Here is a 25,927-nt window from a genome sequence, read left to right on the forward strand (position 1 = left end):
GTTCTCATTGTTCAATTCCCACCTATGAGTGAGAACATGCGGTGTTTGGTTTTCTGTCCTTGGTGATAGCTTACTGAGAAGGATGTTTTCCAGTTTCATCCATGTCCCTACAAAGGACATGAACTCATCATTTTTTATGGCTGCATAGTATTCCATGGTGTATATGTGCCACATTTTCTTAATCCAGTCTATCGTTGTTGGACATTTGGGTTGGTTCCAACTCTTTGCTATTGTGAATAGTGCCACAATAAACATACGTGTGCATGCGTCTTTATAGCAGCATGATTTATAGTCCTTTGGGTATATACCCAGTAATGGGATGGCTGGGTCAAATGGTATTTCTAGTTCTAGATCCCTGAGGAATCACCACACTGACTTCCACAATGGTTGAACTAGTTTACAGTCCCACCAACAGTGTAAAAGTGTTCCTACTTCTCCACATCCTCTCCAGCACCTGTTGTTTCCTGACTTTTTAATGATGGCCATTCTAACTGGTATGACATGGTATCTCACTGTGGTTTTGATTTGCATTTCTCTGATGGCTAGTGATGATGAGCATTTTTTCATGTGTTTTTTGGCTGCATACATGTTTTGAGAAGTGTCTGTTCATGTCCTTCGCCCACTCTTCGACGGGGTTGTTTGTTTTTTTCTTGTAAATTTGTTTGAGTTCATTGTAGATTCTGGATATTAGCCCTTTGTCAGATGAGTAGGTTGCAAAACTTTTCTCCCATTCTGTAGGTTGCCTGCTCACTCTGATGGTAGTTTCTTTTGCTGTGCAGAAGCTCTTTAGTTTAATTAGATCCCATTTGTCAATTTAGGCTTTTGTTGCCATTGCTTTTGGTGTTTTAGACATGAAATCCTTGCCCACGCCTATGTCCTGAATGGTATTGCCTAGGTTTTCTTGTAGGATTTTAATGGTTTTAGGTCTAACATGTAAGTCTTTAATCCATCTTGAATTAATTTTTGTATAAGGTGTAAGGAAGGGATCCAGTTTCAGCTTTCTACATATGGCTAGCCAGTTTTCCCAGCACCATTTATTAAATAGGGAATCCTTTCCCCATTTCTAGTTTTTGTCAGGCTTGTCAAAGATCAGATAGTTGTAGATATGTGGCATCATTTCTGAGGGCTCTGTTCTGTTCCATTGATCTATGTCTCTGTCGTGGTACCAGTACCATGCTGTTTTGGTTACTGTAGCCTTGTAGTATAGTTTGAAGTCAGGTAGCGTGATGCCTCCAGCTTTGTTCTTTTGGCTTAGGATTGACTTGGCGATGTGGGCTCTTTTTTGGTTCCATATCAACTTGAGTTTTTTCCAATTCTGTGAAGAAAGTCCTTGGTAGCTTGATGGGGATGGCATTGAATCTATAAATTACCTTGGGCAGTATGGCCATTTTCACGATATTGATTCTTCCTACCCATGAGCATGGAATGTTCTTCCATTTGTTTGTATCTTCTTTTATTTCATTGAGCAGTGGTTTGTAGTTCTCCTTGAAGAGGTCCTTCACATCCCTTGTAAGTTGGATTCCTAGGTACTTTATTCTCTTTGAAGCAATTGTGAATAGGAGTTCACTCATGATTTGGCTCTCTGTTTGTCTGTTATTGGTGTACAAGAATGCTTGTGATTTTTGTACATTGATTTTGTATCCTGAGACTTTGCTGAAGTTGCTAATCAGCTTAAGGAGATTTTGAGCTGAGACTATGGGGTTTTCTAGATATACAATCATGTCATCTGCAAACAGGGACAATTTGACTTCTTTTCCTAATTGAATACCCTTTATTTCCTTCTCCTGCCTGACTGCTCTGGCCAGAACTTCCAGCACTATGTTGAATAGGAGTGGTGAGAGAGGGCATCCCTGTCTTGTGCCAGTTTTCAAAGGGAATGCTTCCAGTTTTTGCCCATTCAGTATGATATTGGCTGTGGGTTTGTCATAGATAGCTCTTATTATTTTGAGATATGTCCCATCAATACCTGATTTATTGAGAGTTTTTAGCATGAAGGGTTGTTGAATTTTGTCAGAGGCCTTTTCTGCATCTATTGAGATAATCATGTCATTTTTGTCTTTGGTTCTGTTTATATGCTGGATTACATTTATTGATTTCCATATGTTGAACCAGCCTTGCATCCCAGGGATGAAGCCCACTTGATCATGGTGTATAAGCTTTTTGATGTGCTGCTGAATTCAGTTTGCCAGTATTTTATTGAGGATTTTTGCATCAATGTTCATCAAGGATATTGGTCTGAAATTCTCTTTTTTGGTTATGTCTCTGCGAGGCTTTGGTATCAGGACGATGCTGGCCTCATAAAATGTGTTAGGGAGGATTCCCTCTTTTTCTATCGATTGGAATAGTTTCAGAAGGAATGGTACCAGTTCCTCCTTGTACCTCTGGTAGAATTCGGCTGTGAATCCATCAGGTGCTGGACTCTTTTTGGTTGGTAAGCTATTGATTATTGCCACAATTTCAGAGGCTGTTATTGGTCTATTCAGAGATTCAACTTCTTCCTGGTTTAGTCTTGGGAGGGTGTATTTGTCGAGGAATTTATCCATTTCTTCTAGATTTTCTAGTTTATTTGCATAGAGGTGTTTGTAGTATTATCTGATGGTAGATTGTATTTCTGTGGGATCGGTGGTGATATCCCCTTTTTCATTTTGTATTGCATCTATTTGATTCTTCTCTCTTTTCTTCTTTATTAGTCTTGCTAGCAGTCTATCAATTTTGTCGATCTTTTCAAAAAATCAGCTCCTGGATTCATTAATTTTTTGAAGGGTTTTTTGTGTCTCTATTTCCTTCAGTTCTGCTCTGATTTTAGTTATTTGTAGCCTTCTGCTAGCTTTTGAATGTGTTTGCTCTTGCTTTTCTAGTTCTTTTAATTGTGATGTTAGGGTGTCAATTTTGGATCTTTCCTGCTTTCTCTTGTGGGCATTTAGTACTATAAATTTCCCTCTACACACTGCTTTGAATGCATCCCAGAGATTCTGGTATGTTGTGTCTTTGTTCTCGTTGGTTTCAAAGAACATCTTTATTTCTGCTTTCATTTCATTATGTACCCAGTAGTCATTCAGGAGCAGGTTGTTCAGTTTCCATGTAGTTGAGTGGTTTTGAGTGAGTTTCTTAATCCTGAGTTCTAGTTTGATTGCACTGTGGTCTGAGAGAGTTTGTTATAATTTCTGTTCTTTTACATTTGCTGAGGAGAGCTTTACTTCCAACTATGTGGTCAATTTTGGAATAGGTGCTGAAAAAAATGTATATTCTGTTGATTTGGGGTGGAGAGTTCAGTAGATGTCTATTAGGTCCACTTTGTGCAGAACTGAGTTCAATTCCTGGATATCCTTGTTAACTTTCTGTCTCGTTGATCTGTCTAATGTTGACAGTGGGGTGTTAAAATCTCCCATTATCATTGTGTGGGAGTTTTAAGTCCCTCTGTAGGTCACTCAGGAATTGCTTTATGAATCTGGGTGCTCCTGTGTTGGGTGCATATATATTTAGGATAGTTAGCTCTTCTTGTTGAACTGATCCCTTTACCATTATGTAATGGCCTTCTTTGTCTCTTTTGATCTTTGTTGGTTTAAAGTCTATTTTATCAGAGACTAGGATTGCAACCCCTGCCTTTTTTTGTTTTCCATCTGCTTGATAGATCTTCCTCCATCCCTTTGTTTTGAGTCTATGTGTGTCTCTGCACGTGAGATGGGTTTCCTGAATACAGCACACTGATGGGTCCTGACTCCTTACCCAGTTTGCCAGTCTGTGTCTTTTAATTGGAGCATTTAGCCCATTTACATTTAAAGTTAATACTGTTATGTGTGAATCTGATTCTGTCATTATGATGTTAGTTGGTTATTTTGCTCGTTTGTTGATGCAGTTTCTTCCTAGCTTTGATGGTCTTTACAATTTGGCATGTTTTTGCAGGGGCTGGTACCAGTTGTTCCTTTCCATGTTTAGTGCTTCCTTCAGGAGCTCTTTTAGGGCAGGCCTGGTGGTGACAAAATCACTCAGCATTTGCTTGTCTGTAAAGTATTTTATTTCTCCTTCACTTATGAAGCTTAGTTTGGCTGGATATGAAATTCTGGGTTGAAAATTCTTTTCTTTAAGAATGTTGAATATCGGCCCCACTCTCTTCTGGCTTGTAGTAGAGTTTCCGCCCAGAGATCAGCTGTTAGTCTGATGGGCTTCCCTTTGTGGGTAACCCGACCTTTCTCTCTGGCTGCCCTTAACATTTTTTCCTTCATTTCAATTTTGGTGAATCTGACAATTATGTGTCTTGGAGTTGCTCTTCTCGAGGAGTATCTTTGTGGCGTTCTCTGTATTTCCTGAATCTGAATGTTGGCCTGCCTTTCTAGATTGGGGAAGTTCTCCTGGATAATATCTTGCAGAGTGTTTTCCAACTTGGTTCCATTCTCCCTGTCATTTTCAGGTACACCAATCAGATGTAGGTTTGGTCTTTTCACATAGTCCCAAATTTCTTGGAGGCTTTGTTCGTTTCTTTTTATTCTTTTTTCTCTAAACTTCCCTTCTCGCTTCATTTCATTCATTTCATCTTCCATCAGCAATACCCTTTCTTCCAGTTGATCGCATCTGCTACCGAGGCTTCTGCAATCTTCGCGTAGTTCTCAATACTTGGCTTTCAGCTCCATCAGCTCCTTTAAGCCCTTCTCTGCATTGGTTATTCTAGTTATCCATTCGTCTAATTTTTTTTCAAAGTTTTTAACTTCTTTGCTATTGTTTTGAATTTCCTCCCGTAGCTCGGAGTAATTTGATCGTCTGAAGCCTTCTTCTCTCAACTCGTCAAGGTCATTCTCCATCCAGCTTTGTTCCATTGCTGGTGAGGAACTGTGTTCCTTTGGAGGAGCAGAGGTGCTCTGCTTTTTAGAGTTTCCAGTTTTTCTGCTCTGTTTTTTCCCCATCTCTGTGGTTTTATCTACTTGTGGTCTTTGATGATGGTGATGTACAGATGGGTTTTTGGTGTGGATGTCCTTTCTGTTTCTTAGTTTTCCTTCTACCAGACAGGACCCTCAGCTGCAGGTCTGTTGGAGTTTACTAGAGGTCCACTCCAGACCCTGTTTGGCTGGGTATCAGCAGCAGTGGCTGCAGAACAGCGGATTTTCGTGAGACCACAAATTCAGCTGTCTGATAGTTCCTCTGGAAGTTTTTTCTCAGAGGAGTACCTGGCCGAGTGAGGTGTCAGTCTGTCCCTACTGGGGGGTGCCTCCCAGTTAGGCTGCTTGGGGGTCAGGGACCCACTTTAGGAGGCAGTCTGTCTGTTCTCAGATCTCCAGCTGCATGCTGGGAGAACCACTACTCTCTTCAAAGCTGTCAGTCAGACAGGGACATTTAAGTCTGTGGAGGTTCCTGCTGAATTTTTGTTTGTCTGTGCCCTGCCCCCAGAGGTGGAGCCTACAGATGCAGGCAGGCCTCCTTGAGCTGTGGTGGGCTCCACCAAGTTCGAGCTTCCTGGCTGCTTTGTTTACCTAAGCAAGCCTGGGCAATGGCGGGCACCCCTCCCCCAGCCTCGCTGCTGCCTTGCAGTTTGATCTCAGACTGCTGTGCTAGCAATCAGCGAGACTCCGTGGGCATAGGACCCTCCGAGCCAGGTGCGGGACACAATCTCCTGGTGTGCCGTTTTCCAGGCCCGTTGAAAAATCGCAGTATTAGGGTGGGACTGACCCGATTTTCCAGGTGCCGTCTGTTACCCCTTTCTTTGACTAGGAAAGGGAACTCTCTGACCCCTTGCGCTTCCCGAGTGAGGCAATGCCTCGCCCTGCTTCGGCTCGCGCACAGTGCGCTTCACTGACTGTCCTGCACCCACTGTTTGGCACTCCCTAGTGAGATGAAACCGGTACCTCAAACAGAAATGCAGAAATCACCTGTCTTCTGTGTCACTCAGGCTGGGAGCTGTAGACCGGAGCTGTTCCTATTTGGCCATCTTGGCTCCACCCCCAATAATAATAGGTAATTTCTAAGGTAATAATGGTGGTGGTAGTGGTGTTGGTAGTAGCAGTATTAACGATTTTAAAATTAGCATTTTACAGAAGGGAAGCAGAAGGTTAGAGAGGATCGGTAACTTTCCAAAGGTTACTCATGTAAGTAAATAGTAAATTTTGATCTGCTGACTCCAGAGTATAAGCTTTTAACGGCTAAGATAATGCCTAAATCACTTAGCATTTCATATGTTCCATCAAAACAAAAGAAAATGGGCTCTGGGTTCTTCAACTGATTCTACCACTTCATCTGATTCTACTACTAGCTATGTGAGTCACTTCAACGTAGTGAAAGCATGTTATTAATTTTTGTAATGTATTATACAAACATTTAAAAATTAAGTATTTGTTTGCACTTGTAAAATAAGGAGATTGAACTATCTTGTATAAAGTTCTTTTTTGCTTAGGCATTCTGTCATTCTATTATATCAATTACTTGGTATGAGCTACCAGTCACACTGAGAAATATGAGAGCAGTCAAAATAATAAGCGGTAAGATTTTCTACCATTGGTATGTTACTGTTTCATTATTAAGAAATGACTCTCATGTCTAAATATCTCTTGTTATTCCATGTCTTCTACTCCACTCCCCAATACCTTCATTAGAGGCAGAACTTTCAAGTTCAAATTACAGTTCTGACATTCGATATCGTTAATGGCTTCCATCAACTCTCTCTACTAAGTATTTTTCTTGATATGTATAGAAAATAATATCTCTTCTCCTTTCCAGAAACTGTTTCCAAAGTACTTTGAGGAAAGGAGGAAAAAACACTGTGAGAGAGAATGATACAGCATCAAACTACCTTCATATTTCACATTTTTCATTGCTGAATAAAGAAAATTCATTATTCTGAAGCTGTTGGGGTAAAATTGCTAAACTACAAAGATAATTATTGTCATCCTTTGCCTCAAATTCACACAAAGATAAATGAAGAGCAAATAAAAAAGGTAAGTATTCTACATTTTCGGAACCATAATAATATAAAGGAAATGTAAAATAAACTGAATACAATTTCTGCATAAAGGCTAAATTCCATTACGACACGAGTTGCTGAAATAGCACATTTTCATATAAAATAATTATAACAGGTAGTGAAAAATACATTGAAATCTACTCAAAAGAATACAAGTCACGTGGTATCTATACAGATTCAATAATTAACAGTGCAGTCTGCATAAAGGAGAACAGTTTCTCTTTTGCCATCTCCCTGTTTTTTCTTTTCTCTTTACTGTTTTTAGGATTAACTCAATAGGAGATTCAGCTACACCAGTATTTTGAGAAATTTCAGCGCCAATGGCTTAAAAGGCATGAAACAGCAGAAAGGTGATGCCAAGGTGGTAGAGAGGGCTCTGATGTTGTTGACTTAATAATCACTGTCATCAGACCAGCACCATCTCATTATGCTTTTAGTGGCTACCCTGCACATTTTAACGTGCATATCTGACTTAACAGTCTAAAGCAGCCGGGTGTGGTGGCCTGCACCAGTTGTCTCAGTTACTCGGGAGGCTGAGGCAGGAGGATAGCTTGAGCCCAGGAGTTCAAGGCTGCCGTGAGCTATGATCAGACCACTGCCCTCTAGCCTGGAAAACAGAGCGAGGCCCTGTCTCTTAAAAAAAAAAAAAAAAAAGTCTAAAGTTCACCAGCTTGTCTCTTCCTTTCAAACAACAAAAGGACTAACACTTCAACTATGAACGTGCCTCTCCAGTTTTAAAAGTTATTGCTGCCCAGTATTTCAGTTCTAAGGTAACAGGTATTTTCTTTCAACTGTGTGAAGATACTATTTTATCAGTCTATTGTCATTACTGTTCTTTGAACTTCTTGGGAATCTAATGCTGTTTGTTATGTCTGCTGTTCTTGCTCATGGTAGGTATTTCCCTCTGTATTTGGACTGTGAGATTATCTTCAGTAGAGTTTGTTTTGAGAATATCATGCCACTTAGGTTGAGGGTACAAACTTCAGGATCGGTTTTATATTGGTTTCCATAGCTACTCCAGCATTATCACCAACTGAAGACAATTTTTTATTTTAATGCCCTGGCATGAAGATTCTTGAACTACACAGGAAACATAAATTCAAACTCTAGGCTCACTTAACGGCCAACAGTGGCTGCAAATTCTCAATGGAGACTTTCTGTTTTGTCTCTATCCCTAAGCCCAGGCTAAAGGAGATATACTTCTACACTTCTTTGTAAATTCTCTATGCTGGCTAGCTCAATTTTCCGTTTGTTTGCTTATTTTCTAATTGGCTCTTTCATTAAGGGTGCAGTCCTTGACCAGTTCTAGCTTTGTGTGTATACCTGTGTGTGCATTTCAGGGGGTATCTTGATTCTAATTCATTCTGCTACATCTATTCTCATGTCCTCTCATTGCTGTTAAAATCTCTGGCTTCAAAAACTGGAAAATCGCCCTCCAGCTTCCCTACCCTACACCCTGAGAATCCTCAGCATCACACCAACTGTCCATATCACTCTAGTGTTTGGTTCCTTCTTCATTTCTAGCGCCTGGAACTTCTCCTACTTTCTAGCGAATTCAACAACGTATTTAAAAGAATCTTATAATATTTTAAGTATTATTTTTAGATGTTTTGTAGCAACAGTGTTTTCAAATTATCTAGTCTGACATACTGCTTTTAAGAGTATTGTCATTGAATCCTTTCAACAATATACGACAGAGTATTTTTTACAGATGAGGAACCTGAAGTTCAGAAAAGTTAAAGATTCACTATTAATCAAGTTCAGAGTCGTAATTACATTATTCATATAAATATTTAACTGTTCATCTTTTTCTCTAGATTTTCAACTCCATAAAAAATAAATCAATGTTTGTTTTCATTATTCTCAACAACTAGCAAAGTGCCTAACTCCTATTAGGCAGTCAATAAATATTTGTTAAAAAATATTAATGTACTCATTAATGGCCGGTAAATGGTAGGGCCAGGATTAGAATCCAGGTTCTGTGAATCATGGTTCACTACCCTCAGTGACTGAAATAAATAGTGATATGAGCCATTAAGAAACCTCAGGAGAGGATCCAGCCTAAAGAATACGTTTACAGCCACAGTTACTCAAGTCATTTGTTTGTCCACTCAATTACTCAGTATTTACTGAGTGTCTGTTAAAGGCACTGGGCTAAGTCCTGGGGGTGTAACAGTAACCAATTTAAACATAGCCTCTGACATCACAGAGGTAGTAGACACCAATCAAATAATCACACATATACATTTATTTAAAAATGTTTGAATTTTGAATTGACAAATAACTATTTTATGTATTTACGGGATACAATGTGTTTTTGGTATTATACACTGTGGAATGAATATATCAAGGTAATTAACATATCTATCATCTCACACGCTTCATTTGTTTTTTTTTTGTAGTGAGAAGATTTAAAATCTACTCCTGTAGCAATTTTGAGATACACACTACAATTAATTATGGTCACTCTGTTATGCAATAAATCCTGAAAACTTACTCCTCTGGCCTAACAGAAACTTTGTACCCCTTGGTCAATTTCTTTCCATTCCCTTCAAGAACCCCTCACCTGCCACTGGTAACTACCATCCTACTCACTACTTCTGTAAGTGTTAACTTTATTACATTTCACATCAAGGTGAATCATGCAGTATTTGTCTTTCTGTGCCTGGCTTCTTTCACTTAGCATTAAGTTTTCCAGGTTGATCCATGTTGTCACAAATAAGATTTCCTTTGAATAGTACTATACACATTTACTTTATCCAGTCATCCACTGATGGACACTTAGGTTGATTCCGTATCTTGGCTACTATGAATAGTGCTGCAAAGAACATGTAAGTGCAGATATCTCTTTGACATACTGACTTCAGTTCTGGATATGTACCCAGAGGTAGGATTGCTGAATCATATGGTAAACATATTTTTAATTTTTTGAGAAACCTCCCATACTACCCTCCATAATAGCTCTACTAATTTACATTCCCACTAACAGTTATAAAAGGGTTCCCAAGCGCCACATCTTTGCCAACACCTGTTATCATTTGACTTTTTTTTTTTTTTTTTTTTTTTTGAGACAAGGTCTTGCTCTGTCTCCCAGGCTAGAGTGCAGCAGCGTCTGTGATCATAGCTCACAGAAGCCTCAACCTCCTGGGCTTAGGCAATCCTCCCACCTTGAGTCTCCTGAGTAGCTGGCAGTACAGGCACGTGTCACCACACCTGGCTAATTTATTTCTTTTTTTGTAGAGACAGGGTCTCACTAAGTTGGCCAGGGTGGTCCTGAACTCCTGGGCTTAAGTGATCCTCCCACCTCAGCCTCCCGAAGTGTTGAGACTACAGGCATGAGCCAATGTGTCTCATTCTACTTTCTGGTAACAGCCATTCTAACAGGTGTGAGGGGTTATCTCAGTGTGGTTTTAATTTGCATTTTATTGATTAGTGATGTTGGACACTTTTTGATAAACCTAATGGCCATTTGTATGTTACACAAATGTAAAACATTTGTGATGTCTGCCTGCCTGAGCAAAGCATGAGGGTGGATGCTGAGGCTAGGTGGGGTGGCAGCCCTGTAGGGGCTCAAACCAGACAGACCTTCCTACTGAGCTTCTGCAGCAACCAGCTAGGCTTTGTAAACGGGCTATGCCACTGGCTGGTATCTCTGATCAGGTGCTACTGCTGGCAGCAACACAGCTATCACCAAGATCCGTGTACTGGTTGCTGTGAGCACTGCCCCACTCCTTTGTTCCTACTTGACCCCTGGTAGTCTAGACCTTACTCCCAGGGTTCCCTGCAAGACACGAATGGGCCTCCTAGGAAGCATCACAGAATGCTGGGGAAACTTAGCTGTCTTTTTCCACTGCATTAACTGTGTGCCGAGGGGAATCTTCTGTGGGTGGTACTGTGCCTACTTAGGGGAGGGAGGATTCAATCAAACAGACCATTGCTCCTACCCTTCTAATGTACTTTTTGCTCTGTGGTCCATCTGGGTGTCTCAATTTCATTCCCAAGTTTTGAGATTTTCACAAAGGTGTTCTTGTATGTGACTAGTTGCCAAATGGACTTTCTGCGGTGAAGGCTGGGACCTTCTGTTCATCATCTTGCTGATGTCCCTCTCCCCACAAATTTAAACTGCAACTATGATTTGTAGTATGCAGAATGGATTGTGACAACAACAATGATTGAAATGGCACAGCCCAAGAGGACATTTTCCAACCGTAACATTTTATGGACAAGGACTCCAAAGCACAAGAGTTAAGTGACATGTAAGAGTTGTAATGATAGTGGGGCAGCTACAACCACTCTACCCTTAATTCCAGTGCCCTCCCAAATATATGAAAATCTCAGGTTAAAAGTCTGAGCTTTGAAATCAGATGAACATGACCTTGAATCGCCATTTCATCTTTTACTCAACCTCTTTGCAGGGATTCTCCATCTGTAGAATAATAACTACTTGGAGTTGTGAAGATAAAATGAGCTACTGATGTATGTAAATTTTATCACTGTCTGGGTAAATATTCAACAAATGGTGAATATGATTTCTGCATTTTGAATCTTTTCATTAGATAGGAGATGGAAAACTAAGAACCTTCCCTGGTTGTCACCAGCAGAGATTCCTTGAAAAGGCCAAATTACTTCATTCTTCATCTACTTAATGACCACTTTTATCAATATACTCATGCCCAAGACTGTCTTATAAAACTCCAGACCCACACTTTCAGTTGCCTATCCAACATCTATGGCTGGATATCTGAAAAGCATCTCAATCTTAACATGTCTGTGTTCCTGATACCACCCCTTCCTCTGAAAGCTCCTGCCCCAGTACTCTCTTAAGCATTTCCCAATTTCAGTTAATAGCAACTTCATTTTTGCAGCTGTAGGAGAAAAAAACCCTGAGGTCACCCTTAACTTCTCTCTCTCACCCTCAGTAAATCCTGTTTGTTCTATCTCTAAAATATATTCGGAATAGGAGAACTCCTGCCACCATCCTGGTCTGTGATGGTTAATTTTATGTGTCAACTTGGCTGGGCCATGGTGCCCAGATATTTGGTCAAATAGTATTCTGAATGCTTCTATGAAAGTGTTTTTTGGATGAAATTAATGTCTAAATCAGTGGACTTTGAAAAAAGCAGATTATATTACCCTTCATAATGCGGGTGGGCTAAATCCAATCAGTTGAAGTTTTTGCTAAGACAAAGACTAATCTCCTCCTGAGAAAGAAGGAATTCTGCCAGGAGACTGCCTTTGGACTTGAATGGCAACTCTTCCTTGACTCTCCAGCTTGTCCACCTACCCCGAGACTTTAAACACAAGAAGCCTCTACAATTACGTGAGCCAATTCTTTAGAATAATCTCTCAATCTCTCTCTCTATCGCCACACACACACCCCGCCCTCAAACGTGGTTGGTCATGTTTCTCTGGAGAACTCTAATACACAGTCCAAATCATCATTAACTCTCAGGCAGATCACTGTGGCAATCTCTTAGTTTTCTGTTCCTGAATTCTTTTCTTGCTGTAACCTGCACTGAGCATGTTTTTTACAGTTTGTTTTTTTTAATCAAGCCAAATTTTGATGACTAAAGTTAGTATAAGTTTGAATTATAGTTAAATAGTTAATAGTTACTAGATTTTATCTTGCTATGATTTATTAATTTATTGATGAAACACTGATTGTCAACTATGAACCAAACACAAGAGCTATAAAAATAATTAGAACATGGGTCTTGCCTGGAATCTGAGGAGTGTCTATATATATATATATAATATGTCTATATATATATCCTATATATATAGGATCTATATAAGCAGATATAAATTTAAAAAATTATAACATAGTGTGATAAATACAGTGATAAAGAATGAATAAAGTTCAAAAAGTATAACATCTACTTACATTAAAAAGTTGTTTTTTAGCATATGTTCTAATCTGTCCTTAATAAAGACAAAAAAGAAAATTTTAAAAATATAGTTTTATTCATTATGTATAATTAACACATTAAACAGTAGATGTATTGGGCTTAATCCACAAAACTAATTACCTTTTGGCCAGGAGCTATGAATTTGTGACAGAGTTCAACATCTTCAGGACATTTTGAGAGAACCATCATTGTTGTAGCCTTGAATAGTTCCTCTATGACCTAAGAGAAATGAAACAGAATCACCTGACATGTAAGCAATTTTACATGAAAAACCTGTTCAGGGCTCAATAAGGACTGCACTCCAAGCTTTAGCAACTATAAATCCACCAAGTCTTTTTTTTTTTTTTTTTTTAATTATTATACTTTAAGTTTTAGGGTACATGTGCACAATGTGCAGGTTTGTTACATATGTATACATGTGCCATGGTGGTGTACTGCACCCATTAACTTGTCATTTAGCATTAGGTATATCTCCTAATGCTGTCCCTCCCCCCTCCCCCACCCCACAACAGTCCCTGGAGTGTGATGTTCCCCTTCCTGTGTCCATGTGTTCTCATTGTTCAACTCCCACCTATGAGTGAGAACATGCGGTGTTTGGTTTTTTGTCCTTGGCGATAGTTTACTGAGAATGATGTTTTCCAGTTTCATCCATATCCCTACAAAGGACATGAACTCATCATTTTTTATGGCTGCATAGTATTCCATGGTGTGTATGTGCCACATTTTCTTAATCCAGTCTATCATTGTTGGACAACTGGGTTGTTGGTGAGACTGTAAACTAGTTCAACCATTGTGGAAGTCAGTGTGGCGATTCCTCAGGGATCTAGGACTAGAAATACCATTTGATCCAGCCATCCCATTACTGGGTATATACCCAAAGGACTATAAATCATGCTGCTATAAAGACACATGCACACGTATGTTTATTGCGGCACTATTCACAATAGCAAAGACTTGGATCCACCAAGTCTTTTAATCCTTGAATGTACCATGGAAAATTGGTTCAGTTTTCCAGGCATCTCAATTTCCTTGGTGGGTGGCCGGCAGGAAGAAAAAAGGAAATGTTTTAATCTTATGTTGACAGTTTCAATGCTGGTAAAGAAGTGAGATGTCAAATGAACAGCTATAACTGATCAATGTCTCTCCAAATTTCAATAAACTCACTTGTAGAATCAGGGTAATAACAGCACCTAACTTACAGGATGTTTGAGAGAATTAAATGAGATAAACCATGTGTCACACTTAGCTTAGTACTGGCTCAGAAACACACAGCAAACATCAGTTGTTGTGAACAGTAAGAACATTTTGAAAAGTGGTTCATTCGCTCATTGGTAAATGAAAGTCAACTTTAAAATTACAGAAATGATGATATATCTAAATATAAATATATACATTTTTGCTTTGCTAATGGCCAAAATAAAAATAACATAAAGCAGCATACAGCAAAAATCAGTATATAAGAACTTATTCTCAAAACCAGCCTAGGCAATATGGCAAAACTCTGTCTCTACAAAAATAAAAAGAAAAATTAGCTGGGCATAGTGGTGTGTGCACCTGTAGTCCCAGCTCCTCAAGAGGCTGAGTTGGGAGGATCACTTGAGCCTGTGAGGTTGAGGCTGCAGTGAGCCATGATCACGCCACTGCAACTCCAGCCTAGGTGACAGTGAGATCCTGTCTCAAAAAACAACAAAAAAAATTATTCTACCATAGGTGCCCATAGGAGACTCATAATAGAAACTTGTTCTTAGAAGGAAAAAAGTGACTGGAATGGAAAATCTTTCTAAAATGTTTTTACTCACAACTAACATTCTTGGTTTTAAATCCACGAGACAATATTAGGTCTTCTAAATGGTGTATTCATAAAGGTGCACATACGTATAAGGTACAGGCTGCCTTAAAGGCAGGTATCTTCTCTTCCTCTGTTGCATACTAGTAGATCCTCTTGAGGCAGGAAGCATAGTGAAGGCGTAACTGTCTATTGAAGTACATTAATATAACCAGATATAGGAAAACACTTAAATACCAGTGACAACCAGATCTATTTCTGTTTCAGTCATTGTTAGTGTTATTTATTTATTTATGAGACAAGGTCTCCCTCTGTCACCCAGGTTGAAGGGCAGTGGTATAACCATAGCTCACTGCTGCCTTGATCTCCCGGGATCAAGCGATCCTCCTGCCTCAGCCAACTGAGTAACTGGGACCACAGGTATGCACCACCACACCCAGTTAATTTTTTTGATTTTTAGTAGAGATTAGCTCTTGCTATATTGCCCAGACTGGTCTCGAACTCCTAAGCTCAAGAGATCCTCCCTTCTCAGCCTCCCATAGTACAAGGATTATAGGCATGAGCCACTGCACCTGGCCTAGTGGCATTTACTCTAGACATCTTGCTAAGCTATACTGCATTCCTGGTTTATTTTCTTACATTTTATTTATTTATTTATTTATTTTTTAGACAGAGTCTTGCTGTCTCACGCAGGCAGTGGTGCAATGGCTAACTGTAGCCTCCGCCTCCTGGGTTCAAGCAATTGTGCTGCCTCAGCCTCCTTAGCCACTGGGATTACAGGTGTGTGTCACCACGCCTGGATAATTTTTGTATTTTCAGTGGAGATGGGGGTTTCACCATGTTGGCCAGGCTGGTCTCGAACTCTTGACCTCAGGTGATCTGCCCACCTTGGCCTCTTAAAGTGTGGGGATTATAGGTGTGAGCCACTGTGCTCAGCCTATTTTCTTACATTCTATTACTATGGTCATTTATTTTTCCAACCAACATGTATATCTAATTAAGTAAAAAAAAAAAAAAAATTGGTGAGCACGTGGCTATTTAAGGCACTGACCACATAAAATAGTAATGACAACTAATTTGGGGGGTGGGAAAAAAGAATCAAAAGACTAGATAATAGTAAAGATAAATCTGAAGGGAATAAGCAGAATTAAAGTAAACTTTCTAAGGATCTTGTATCCTAAAAAGGGGAGAAATGTTTAACTTTCTTTTTTTTTATTTTTTTTCTGAGACAGAGTTTGCTCTGTCACCTAGCATGGAGTGCAGTGTGCCATCTCTCAGCCCACTGCAGCCGCCGTCTCCCAGGGTCAAGCAATTCTCCTGCCTCAGCCTCCTGAGTAGCTGGGATTACAGGGGTGTAGCACCACACCCAGGTAATGTTTGTAATTTTTTTGTACAGACAGGGTTTCACCATGTTGGCCAGGCTGGTCTCGAACTCCTGGCCTCAACTGATCCACCTGCCTCAGCCTCCTAAAGTGCTAGGATTACAGGCATGAGCCACCACACCTGGCCTAACTTTTTATTTCATGTAAAAAATATAAGGTAAACCATTAAAATAATAAAAACAGAATGTATAGATTCTAAACTATTGCAGGAAAAGAAAGGAAAATAAAGAAAACCAGATGAATCCAATGCAGAGGGTGAGAAGGGTATAGGGGTAAGGAAGAACTTGATGAAAGGAGAACAACAGGAAGCTAAAGATCCTTCACCTTGAGCCTGTATCACTCTCAATTCAGCAGTGAGATAAATAAATTACTAAGTAACATAATGATTTAGGCAGGCTCATATGCCTCAATCACTTAAACAAAGCTAATACACATTGGGAGGAATAAAGAGCAGGTGGATTAGATGATATGCCTGCACTGTTGAGGGACACAGTACACCCATTTGTAAGATGAAGACTTTGACCACTGGGGTTGTTAAATCATTGTTTTTCCTGAGAAGTACATTTCCAGCAGAGTAAGAAAATCACTGGCTGCCCTAATCTTGACATTCACAATATACTCCACAAGTAAGTTGAAAAAAACCCAGAAACCTAACAGAAGGGTTAGCATAACTCAGATGTCTTAAAATGTTAATTAATTGTACTGTAACAGCAATACTTAATTGCTTATAGCTCATAAGGGGAAAATATTCTTTGTTAGAACATTCTGATTTAATATTTAAGAGACCACTCTGTATAAAGATGCTAATTTCCAAGGAAAGTAATTTATAAAAGGAAGAAAATTAAGAGACGCAGATTACTTTTGGGGAGAGCACACTTTTTTCTAGTCTTTAGGAAAAGAAGTGTATATCACAATTAACTAAATCATTCAAGAACAGTATATACCCTGAGTATCACCAGCAGAGTACCAAATAAATAAGAACTGGAGTAGCAAATCATGACACCAAAACATGAATATTCTTCTTAAGTGTCAATTTATTATTAGTTTCATGAAGATCAACATTAAGACTCACGAAATCAGTCAGAAACCTTTGTGTGTAATTATGTAACGAACTATCCAAGCTGGGACACTTTTGAGAGTCAAAAGTAGAAATATTAGTAATTAAACCACTTTATTTCTCTAGCTGGCCAAGATGAAATAAATTGACTACAACCTATCTCTCTAAACAATTATAACTTAAAAATATGGTCAGACACAGCTAAAGCAGTGTTAAGAGGGAAATTTATAGCAATAAATGCCCACATCAGAAAGCAGGAAAGATCTCAAATTGACACCCTAACATCACAATTAAAAGAATTGGAGAAGCAAGAGCAAACAAATTCAAAAGCTAGCAGAAAGCAAGAAATAACTAAGATCAGTGCAGAACTGAAGGAGATAGAGACACAAAAAACCCTTCAAAAAATCAATGAATCCAGGAGCTGGTTGTTTGAAAAGATTAACAAATAGGCCGCTAGCTAGACTAATAAAGAAGAAAAGAGAGAAGAATCAAATAGACACAATAAAAAATGAAAAAGAGGATATCACCACAGATCCCATAGACATACAAACTACCATCAGAGAAAATTATAAACACCTTTACGCAAATAAACGAGAAAATCTAGAGGAAATGGATAAATTCCTCGACACATACACCCTCTCAAGACTAAACCAGGAAGAAGTTCAAAGCCTGAATAGACCAATAACAAGTTCTGAAGTTGAGACAGTAATTAATAGCCTACCAAACAAAAAAGCCCAGGACCAGACAGATTCACAGCCAAATTCTACCAGAGCTAGAACCATTCCTTCTAAAACTATTCCAAACAACAGAAAAAGAGGGACTCCCATAACTCATTTTATGAAGCCAGCATCATCCTGATGCCAAAACCTGGCAGACACACAATAAAAAAAGGAAAATTTCAGGCCAATATCCCTGATGAACATCAATACGAAAATCCTTAATATAATACCGGCAAACCAAATCCAGCAGCACATCAAAAAGCTTATCCACCACGATCAAGTCAGCTTCATCCCTGGGATGCAAGGCGGGTTCAACATACACAAATCAATAAACTTAATCCATCACATAAACAGAACCAATGACAAAAACCACATGATTATCTCAATAGATGCAGAAAAGGCCTTTGACAAAATTCAACAGCCCTTCATGATAAAAACTCTCAATAAACTAGGGAGAGTTTATTGAAGAGGTCCTTCAACCTCTTCAAGGAGAACTACAAACCACTGTTCAAGGAAATAAGAGAGGACACAAACAAATGGAAAAAAAAATTCCATGCTCATGGACAGGAAGAATCAGTATTGTGAAAATGGCCATGCTGCCCAAAGTAATTTATAGATTCAATGCTATTCCCATCAAGCTACCACTGACTATCTTCACAGAATTAGAAAAAAACTACTTTAAATTTCATATGGAACCAAAAGAGAGCCCATATAGCCAAGATAATCCTAAGCAAAAAGAACAAAGCTGGAGACATCACACTATCTGATTTCGAACTATACTACAAGGCTACAGTAACCAAAACAACATGGTACTGTTACCAAAACAGATATGTGGACCCATGGAACAGAACAGAGACCTCAGAAATAACACCATACATCTACAACCATTTGATTTTTGACAAACCTGACAAAAACAAGAAATGGGGAAAGGATTCTCTATTTAATAAATGGTACTGGGAAAACTGGCTGGTCATATGCAGAAAACAGAAACTGGACCCCTTCCTTACACCTTATACAAAAACTAACTCAAGATGGATTAAAGACTTAAATGTAAAACCCAAAACCATAAAAACCCTAGAAAAAAACCTAGGCAATACCATTCAGGACATAAGCATAGGCAAAGACTTCATGACTAAAACATCAAAAGCAACTGCAACAAAAGCCAAAATTGACAAATGGAATCTAATTCAACTAAAGAGCTTCTCACAGCAAAAGAAACTATCATCAGAGTAAAGAGGCAACCTACAGAATGGGAGAAAATTTTTGCAATCTACCCATCTGACAAAGGGCTAATATCCAGAATCTACAAGGAACTTAAACAAATTTACAAGAAAAAAACAAATAACCTCATCAAAAAGTGGGTGAAGGATATGAACAGACACTTCTTAAAAATTTTATGCAGCCAACAAACATATGAAAAAAAGGTCATCATCACTGGTCATTAGAGAAATGCAAATAAAAACCACAATGAGATACCATCTTATATCAGTTAGAATGGCAATTATTAAGAAGTCAGGAAACAACAGATGCTAGCAAGGCTGTGGAGAAACAGGAATACTTTTACACTGTTGGTGGGAGTGTAAATTAGTTCAACCACTGAGAAGACAGTGTGGCAATTTCTCAAGAATCTAGAACCAGAAAAGCATTTGACCCAGCAATCCCATTACGGGGTATGTACCCAAAGGATTTTAAATCATTCGACTTTATAAAGACACATGCACACATGTTTATTGCAGTACTATTTACAATAGCAAAGACTTGGAACCAATCCAAATGCCCATCAGTAATAGACTGGATACTGTGATAGATTGGATACTGTATACACCATGGAATACTATGCAGCCATAAAAAGAATGAGTTCGTGTCCTTTGCAGGGACATGGATGAAGCTGGAAGCCATCATTCTAGGCAAACAAAGGAACAGAAAACCAAACACTGTGTGTTTTCACTCACAAGTGGGAGTTGAACAACGAGAACACATGGACACAGGGAGGGGAACATCACATGCTGGGGCCTATCGGGGGATGGGGGACAAGGGAAGGGAGAGCATTAGGACAAATACCTAATGTATGTGGGGCTTAAAACCTAGCTGATGGGTTGACAGGTGCAGCAAACCACCATGGCACATGTATACCTATGTAACAAACCTGCACGTTCTGCACATGTATCCCAGAACTTAAAGTAAAAAAAAAAAAAAAAAAACAACTCTGGTCAGAATACAAAGAGCAACTACCTAAGGACTCAGAAAAATAAACAATGATACGTGGACTGGGAACTAGTCAACTTGATTAATAACCTGAAATGGAGATGAATTTTAGTTCCATTTTTACCTCCTTTGTCTCCTGGTTTTGATTTGGGGATAAAACGTTGTTGATCTGTTTAGTAGGCATAGGAAGCAAAACTTCTAAAAGAAAGCTCCTACTACTAGTCTGGTAAAGTCCCTGTAGGATAGAGTTTTTAGGAAAATCCTTGGTTGTTTTGTCCCCCACTCTTTTCTCTCTTCTGTTCCTAGACAAAAGGTAGCCCCAGGTGTGGAGTGGCACTGTCAGGGTGACAGTGGCACAAGCACCTAAAATACCAAGAGAAGACCTACTTCTCCAACAGAGGAACTGGGAAAGGGAGACTGCTGTTTTGAAGAGCGTGGATGTGGGTAATCTCTATTATTATTACTACTATTTTTTGAGACAGAGTCTTGCTCTTGTTGCCCAGGCTGGAGTGTAGCGGCACTATCTCGGCTCACTGCAATCTCCGCCTCCCAGGTTCAAGCGATTCTCGTGCCTCAGCCTCCCGAGTCACTGGGATTACAGCGCGTGTCACCATGCCGAGCTAATTTTTGTATTTTTAGTAGAGACAGGGTTTCACCATGTTGGCCAGATTGGTCTCGAACTCCTGACCTCAGGTGATCTGCCTGCCTTGGCCTCCCAAAGTGCTGGGATTACAGGCGTGAGCCACTGCACCCAGCCTATTATTATTATTTTTTAATATTTTCTCTTGCCAATTAGACCCAATGGTAGCCACAGTCACCTGGAAATGAATAACATGGTGGCGACTAAGACCTGGGAGAAATCTGTCTTTCTGGCCAGAGAAACCAAAATGAGGGGGCCAGACAGTGTGAAGGAAATTCTGAAGAACGGGAGAAGGTGACCCTCTAATTGTGTATGAAGTAACATAAGGCTAGGGCTCACCTCCAAGCAATGTATATGTGAAACAGACCCAAAGAAGCACAGTGAACGCTTCTGACAATGAACTACAATATAAATCACTGTGCAATTTCCAGACTATGAGTAGCACACGCATCAGAAAGACTCAAATAGCATAGCAGAGGCTTTGAAAACTTAACTGACATGGAGACCAATGCCAATAGAAAGTAAAATAAAACTTACAGTCTGAATCTAACCAGTTTAATAACTGGTAAAAACAAGAACAAAAATAATTCCATTTCCAAAGGATTTTAACAGAACCCAGAGTGTCAGAACGCAACATTAAAAACATCCAGGATATACTTAAAAATTACTGGACATACAAAGAACCAGGAAAATCTTATGAATTCTCGTGAGAAAAAATAATCAACAGACAGAGACACATAGAAGACTCAAATATTGGAATTATCTGACAATTTAATGCAGGTATTATAAACATCTTCTGCAGGTAAAGGGAAACATTCTTAAAGAGAAAGATAGAACTTCTCAGTGGAGAAAAAGAAACTAAAAATAAACAAATAAAAATTTTAGAATTGGAAAATACGTGAAATAAAAATTTCATAGGATGGGCTCATTATCACAATGAAGATAAAAGAGGAAAGAATTAGTAAGTTTGAAGACAGTTCAGTTGAAATGCCCCCAATTCTGAATTACAGAAAGAAAAAATACTAGCCAGGCATGGGTGGCTCACGCCTGTAATCCCAGCACTTTGGGAGTCTGAGGTGGGCGGATCACTTGAGGTCAGGACTTCAAGACCAGCCCGGCCAACATGGTGAAACCCCGTCTCTCATAAAAGTGCAAAAATTAGTCGGGTGTGGTGGCAGGCGCCTGTAATCCCAGCTACTCAGGAGGCTGAGGCAGGAGAAATGCTTGAACCTGGGAGGTGGAGGGTACAGTGAGCTGAGATTGTGCCACTGCACTCCAGCCTGGGCAACAGTGAGACTCTGTCTAAAAAAAAAAAAAAAAGAAAGAGAGAAAAAGAGAGAAAGACAGAAACAGAGAGAGAGAGAGAAAGAAAGAAAGACAGACAGACTCATTAATAATAAGCAGAGCATTACAGCACCATGGGACAATATCAAAAGGTTTTACATTCGTCTTACTGGAGTAACAGAAGCAGAAAAGACAAAAAAGGGCACAGAAAAAAATATGTGAAGAAATAGTGGCTGAAAACTCCCCCAAGTTGGCTAAATTCAAGGAGCTCACTAAATCACAAACAGGATAAACTCAAAGAAAATTATACCTAGACACATCATAATCCATGTGCTGAAAACCAAAGACAAAGAAAAAAATCTTGAAAGAAACCGAGAAAAATGACCCTTTACACTGGAAAAAACAATTCAAGACTTGATTTATTCTCAAACACTACAGAGGTCAAAAGATAGCATACTATATTTAAAGTGCTGAAAGAAAAGAACTGTCAAGCCAAAATTCTATATCCTGTGGAAGCATCTTTCAGAAATGACAGTAAAATTAAAAAATTCTCAAATGAAGAAAAACTAAGAACTGATTGCCAGCAGAAATGCTTTTAAATATTAAAGGAAATTCTTTAGGCTGAAGGAAAGTGACCCCAGAAGGAAATCTGGAACTTGAGTAATGAAAGAACAACAGAAACAGTAATTTACGATTACTACCAAATGTAGGTAAATACAACAGATGTTTTTTCCTCTTCTGAAATTATTTAAAATATGTATGGTGATTGAGAGCAAAAATTCAAACATCACCAGAGGTTTTCAAGGTATGTGAACTGTGATTGGCAGAATAATATTTATCCCTCTGCCAAAGCTGTCCATGCTCCAATCCCAGAACCAGTGAGTGTGTTAGCCTACCTGGTAAAAAAAAAAACTGTGTACGTGTGATTAAGAATCTTTAAATGATGAGATTATTCTAGATTACGTGGGTGGGACTAATGTAATCACAAGGATCCTTTACATGAAAGAGGGAGGCATGAGGGTGGTGAGAGTTAGAAAGATTTGAGATGATAGCTTGCTGGTTTTTAAGGTCTGTGAGCCAAAGAATGCAGGCAGTCTCTAGAAAATGTAAGAGGCAAGGGACCTAATTCTCCCCTGAAGCCTCCAAGAGGAATGCAACTCTGCTGACACCTTTTAGCAGTGTTGGATTTTAGACCAGTAAAATCCACTTTGGACTTCTCACCTCCAGAAGTATACAATAATAAATTCGAGCTGTTTTAACCCACCAGGTTTGTGGTGACGTGTTATAGCAGCAATAGGAAATTAATATATAGAACTTGTAATGCATATGGCAACTATAACATAAAGGGATGAAGGTAAAGGGAAATACATAGTAGTAAGACTGTTGTTTTACTTGAAGTGTTAAAATATTAAGTAGAATACGGAAAAGAATAGAGGATTCAGAAATAGATCCATATATATATGACCAACTGATTTTTGACAAAGACCCAAAAGCAATTCAATAGACGAAGTTTAGCTAACAGCCTTTTCAACAAATGGTGCTGGAGCAAGAAGTTATCCAGAGGTACAAAGGAAAGGGGAAAGAGAAGAGAGGAAAGGAAGGGACAAGAACTTCTGTCTCACATTACACAAAAATTAAAATGGATCATAGACTTATATGAAAAATGTAAAGCTAAAGCTAGAAAACATCATAAAATCCTTGAGATCTAGGGCTAGGTAAAGAGTTCTTAGACTTGACACAAAAAGCATAATCCATGAAAGAAAAAATGATAAACTAGATGTCATCAAAACTAACGGGAAGGAAAAGCCAAGCTACTTATTAGGAGAACACAGTCAGAAACCGCACATCCAACAAGGAACTAGTAGCTAGAATATATAAAGAACTCTCTAAACTCAACAGTAAAAAAAACAAGCAAGCCATATGGAAAATGGGCAACAAAAATACATTTCACAGGAGATGACATATAGATGGCCAGTAAGTACATGAAAAGATGCTCAACATCAATAAGCATTAGGGAAATGCAAATTAAAACCACAATGAGATACTAATACACAGCTCTTAGAATGGCTTAAAACCACCACATATGCCTGACAGTACTTGATACTAATGAAGAACTAGAACAAGTAAAACTTCCATACATGCTGGTAGGAATGCAAAATGGAACAGTCATTTTGGAAAACAGATTTCTTCCCTACAAAATGAAAGAAACTTTGTAATTTATATAAGGAACATAAGTAACCATGGACTTTGGGATCCATAATGGCAGGGAGTGGGGAGGGTCTGGAAACCAATCCCTTCTGGATACCAAGGGATAACTCCACTTAGGAGTAAATTTAACCAAGATCTGTATAATGAAAACTATAAAACATCACATCAAACACTGACCTAGTAATCCCACTTCGAGGAATTTACCCAAGAGAAACGAGTCTGGGTGGCTGTGGCTCACACATGTAATCCCAACACTTTAGGAGGCTGAGAGGCAGGAGGATCACTTGGGCCCAGAAGTTTGAGACCAGCCTGGGTAACATAGTGAGATCCTGTCAATACAAAAAATTTAAAAAATAGCACCTGTAGTCCTAGCTTCTTGGGAGGCTGAGGTGGGAGGATCACTTGAGCCCCAGGAGTTCGTGGCTGAAGTGAGCTATGATTGCACCACTGCACTCCAGCCTACGTGATAGAGTGAGACCCTGCCTCAAAAAACAAAAAAACAGAGAGAGATGAAAATTTACATTCATACAAAATCTGCACATAAATATTTACGGCAACTTTGTTCATTACTTTCAAAAACAGAATAAACTAAATGTCCTTCAACTGGTGAATGGATAAATAAAAACTACTTCAGACACCTATTATGCAACTCTTAGGGAGTAATGTCACTGAAGCTACCTCCTTGCCCAGGCCCACCCCATCTAAAGCCACTGGACAAGTAACTGTTCTCCTGGGATAACTGATCTCTCTGGGGTAGTCCAACCCTTTTTAATCAGTTCCTGACTTATTTTGGAATATATCTGAGATAACACCAGAAAAGGTAGTACAAGGTAATGCTCTGAATAAAATGACTCTGTGTGTTCTTCTGGTTCACAGTATTCCTGGACATTAATCACCAAAGCTTAAGAAACTAGCCTAAAAATCCAACAGTCAGGGCATCTACAGATAAAAACAAAGTCAAGAAATGGAAGAAAAAGAGAAAATGAGGCTGGGCACGCTGGCTCATGCCTGTAATCCCAGCACTTTGGGAGACTGAGGCAGGCGCATGGCTTGAGCTCAGGAGTTGAAGACCAACCTGGGCAACATGGTGAAACCCCGTTTCTACAAAAAATTAGCTGGGCATGTGGTGTGTGCCTACAGACCCAGTTACTCAGGAGGCTGAGGTGGGAGGATGGCTTGAGCTCAGGAGACGGAGGCTGCAATGAGCTGAGACTGCACCACCACACTCCACCCTGGGAGACAAGAGTGAGATCCTGTCTCAAAAAAAAAAAGAAAATGAAATAAAGAAATGACCAATTTTAAACCCTAAGTTTAGATTGAAATGCTCCAGTTTAGAGCAGAATAAAATAATTTCATGGCATTGTTGACTGAATGCAAAGGTAAAAATCTGTAACTGAATTCTGCTCACACTTACTAAAAAGGTATGTAGCTTAACCTATCTATTCCTCAATGTTTTTACTAATATAACTGAGAAAAATAAACGATATCTTGCAACCCTGTCACATGGTAAAATATAATTGTAGAACAAAGATTAATAAAGAATTAGGGGATGGGCTCAAGTGAAAGCTACTTAAGGAATGCCACTGACTCCTTCTGAAGCTCAGATCCTGAATCCCTACAGTCCAGAATACGGTTGTTCAACAGCAGCACTACTGATATTTCGGGCCAGCTAATTACTGGGGAGAAGGTGGCTGTGCACTTTAGGTTGCTGAACAGCACTTCTGCCTTTACCAACTGCATGCTAGTAGTGACCACTCTTTCCCCTTCCCTGCCCATTCCCTAACAGGGATA

The 25,927-nt window shown here is 39.2% G+C and overlaps 1 protein-coding gene across 2 annotated transcripts in view; it reads right to left on the reverse strand.

Moving 5' to 3' along the window:
* The window catches only part of NARS2 (asparaginyl-tRNA synthetase 2, mitochondrial), a 156,438-nt gene that overhangs the window by 36,933 nt on the left and 93,578 nt on the right, over positions 1–25,927 (reverse strand). For both annotated transcript variants that reach the window (XM_032167029.1, XM_032167030.2), the window contains exons 8-9: positions 12,976–13,074; positions 12,831–12,868 (exon numbers count right to left, since the gene is read on the reverse strand). In XM_032167029.1, coding sequence (XP_032022920.1) covers positions 12,831–12,868; positions 12,976–13,074 — 137 coding nt within the window. The remainder of the gene's footprint in view (positions 1–12,830; positions 12,869–12,975; positions 13,075–25,927) is intronic.

Source organism: Hylobates moloch, unplaced genomic scaffold (assembly GCF_009828535.3).
Source record: "Hylobates moloch isolate HMO894 unplaced genomic scaffold, HMol_V3 SCAFFOLD_11, whole genome shotgun sequence".
In the NCBI taxonomy this organism is placed as follows: domain Eukaryota; kingdom Metazoa; phylum Chordata; class Mammalia; order Primates; family Hylobatidae; genus Hylobates; species Hylobates moloch.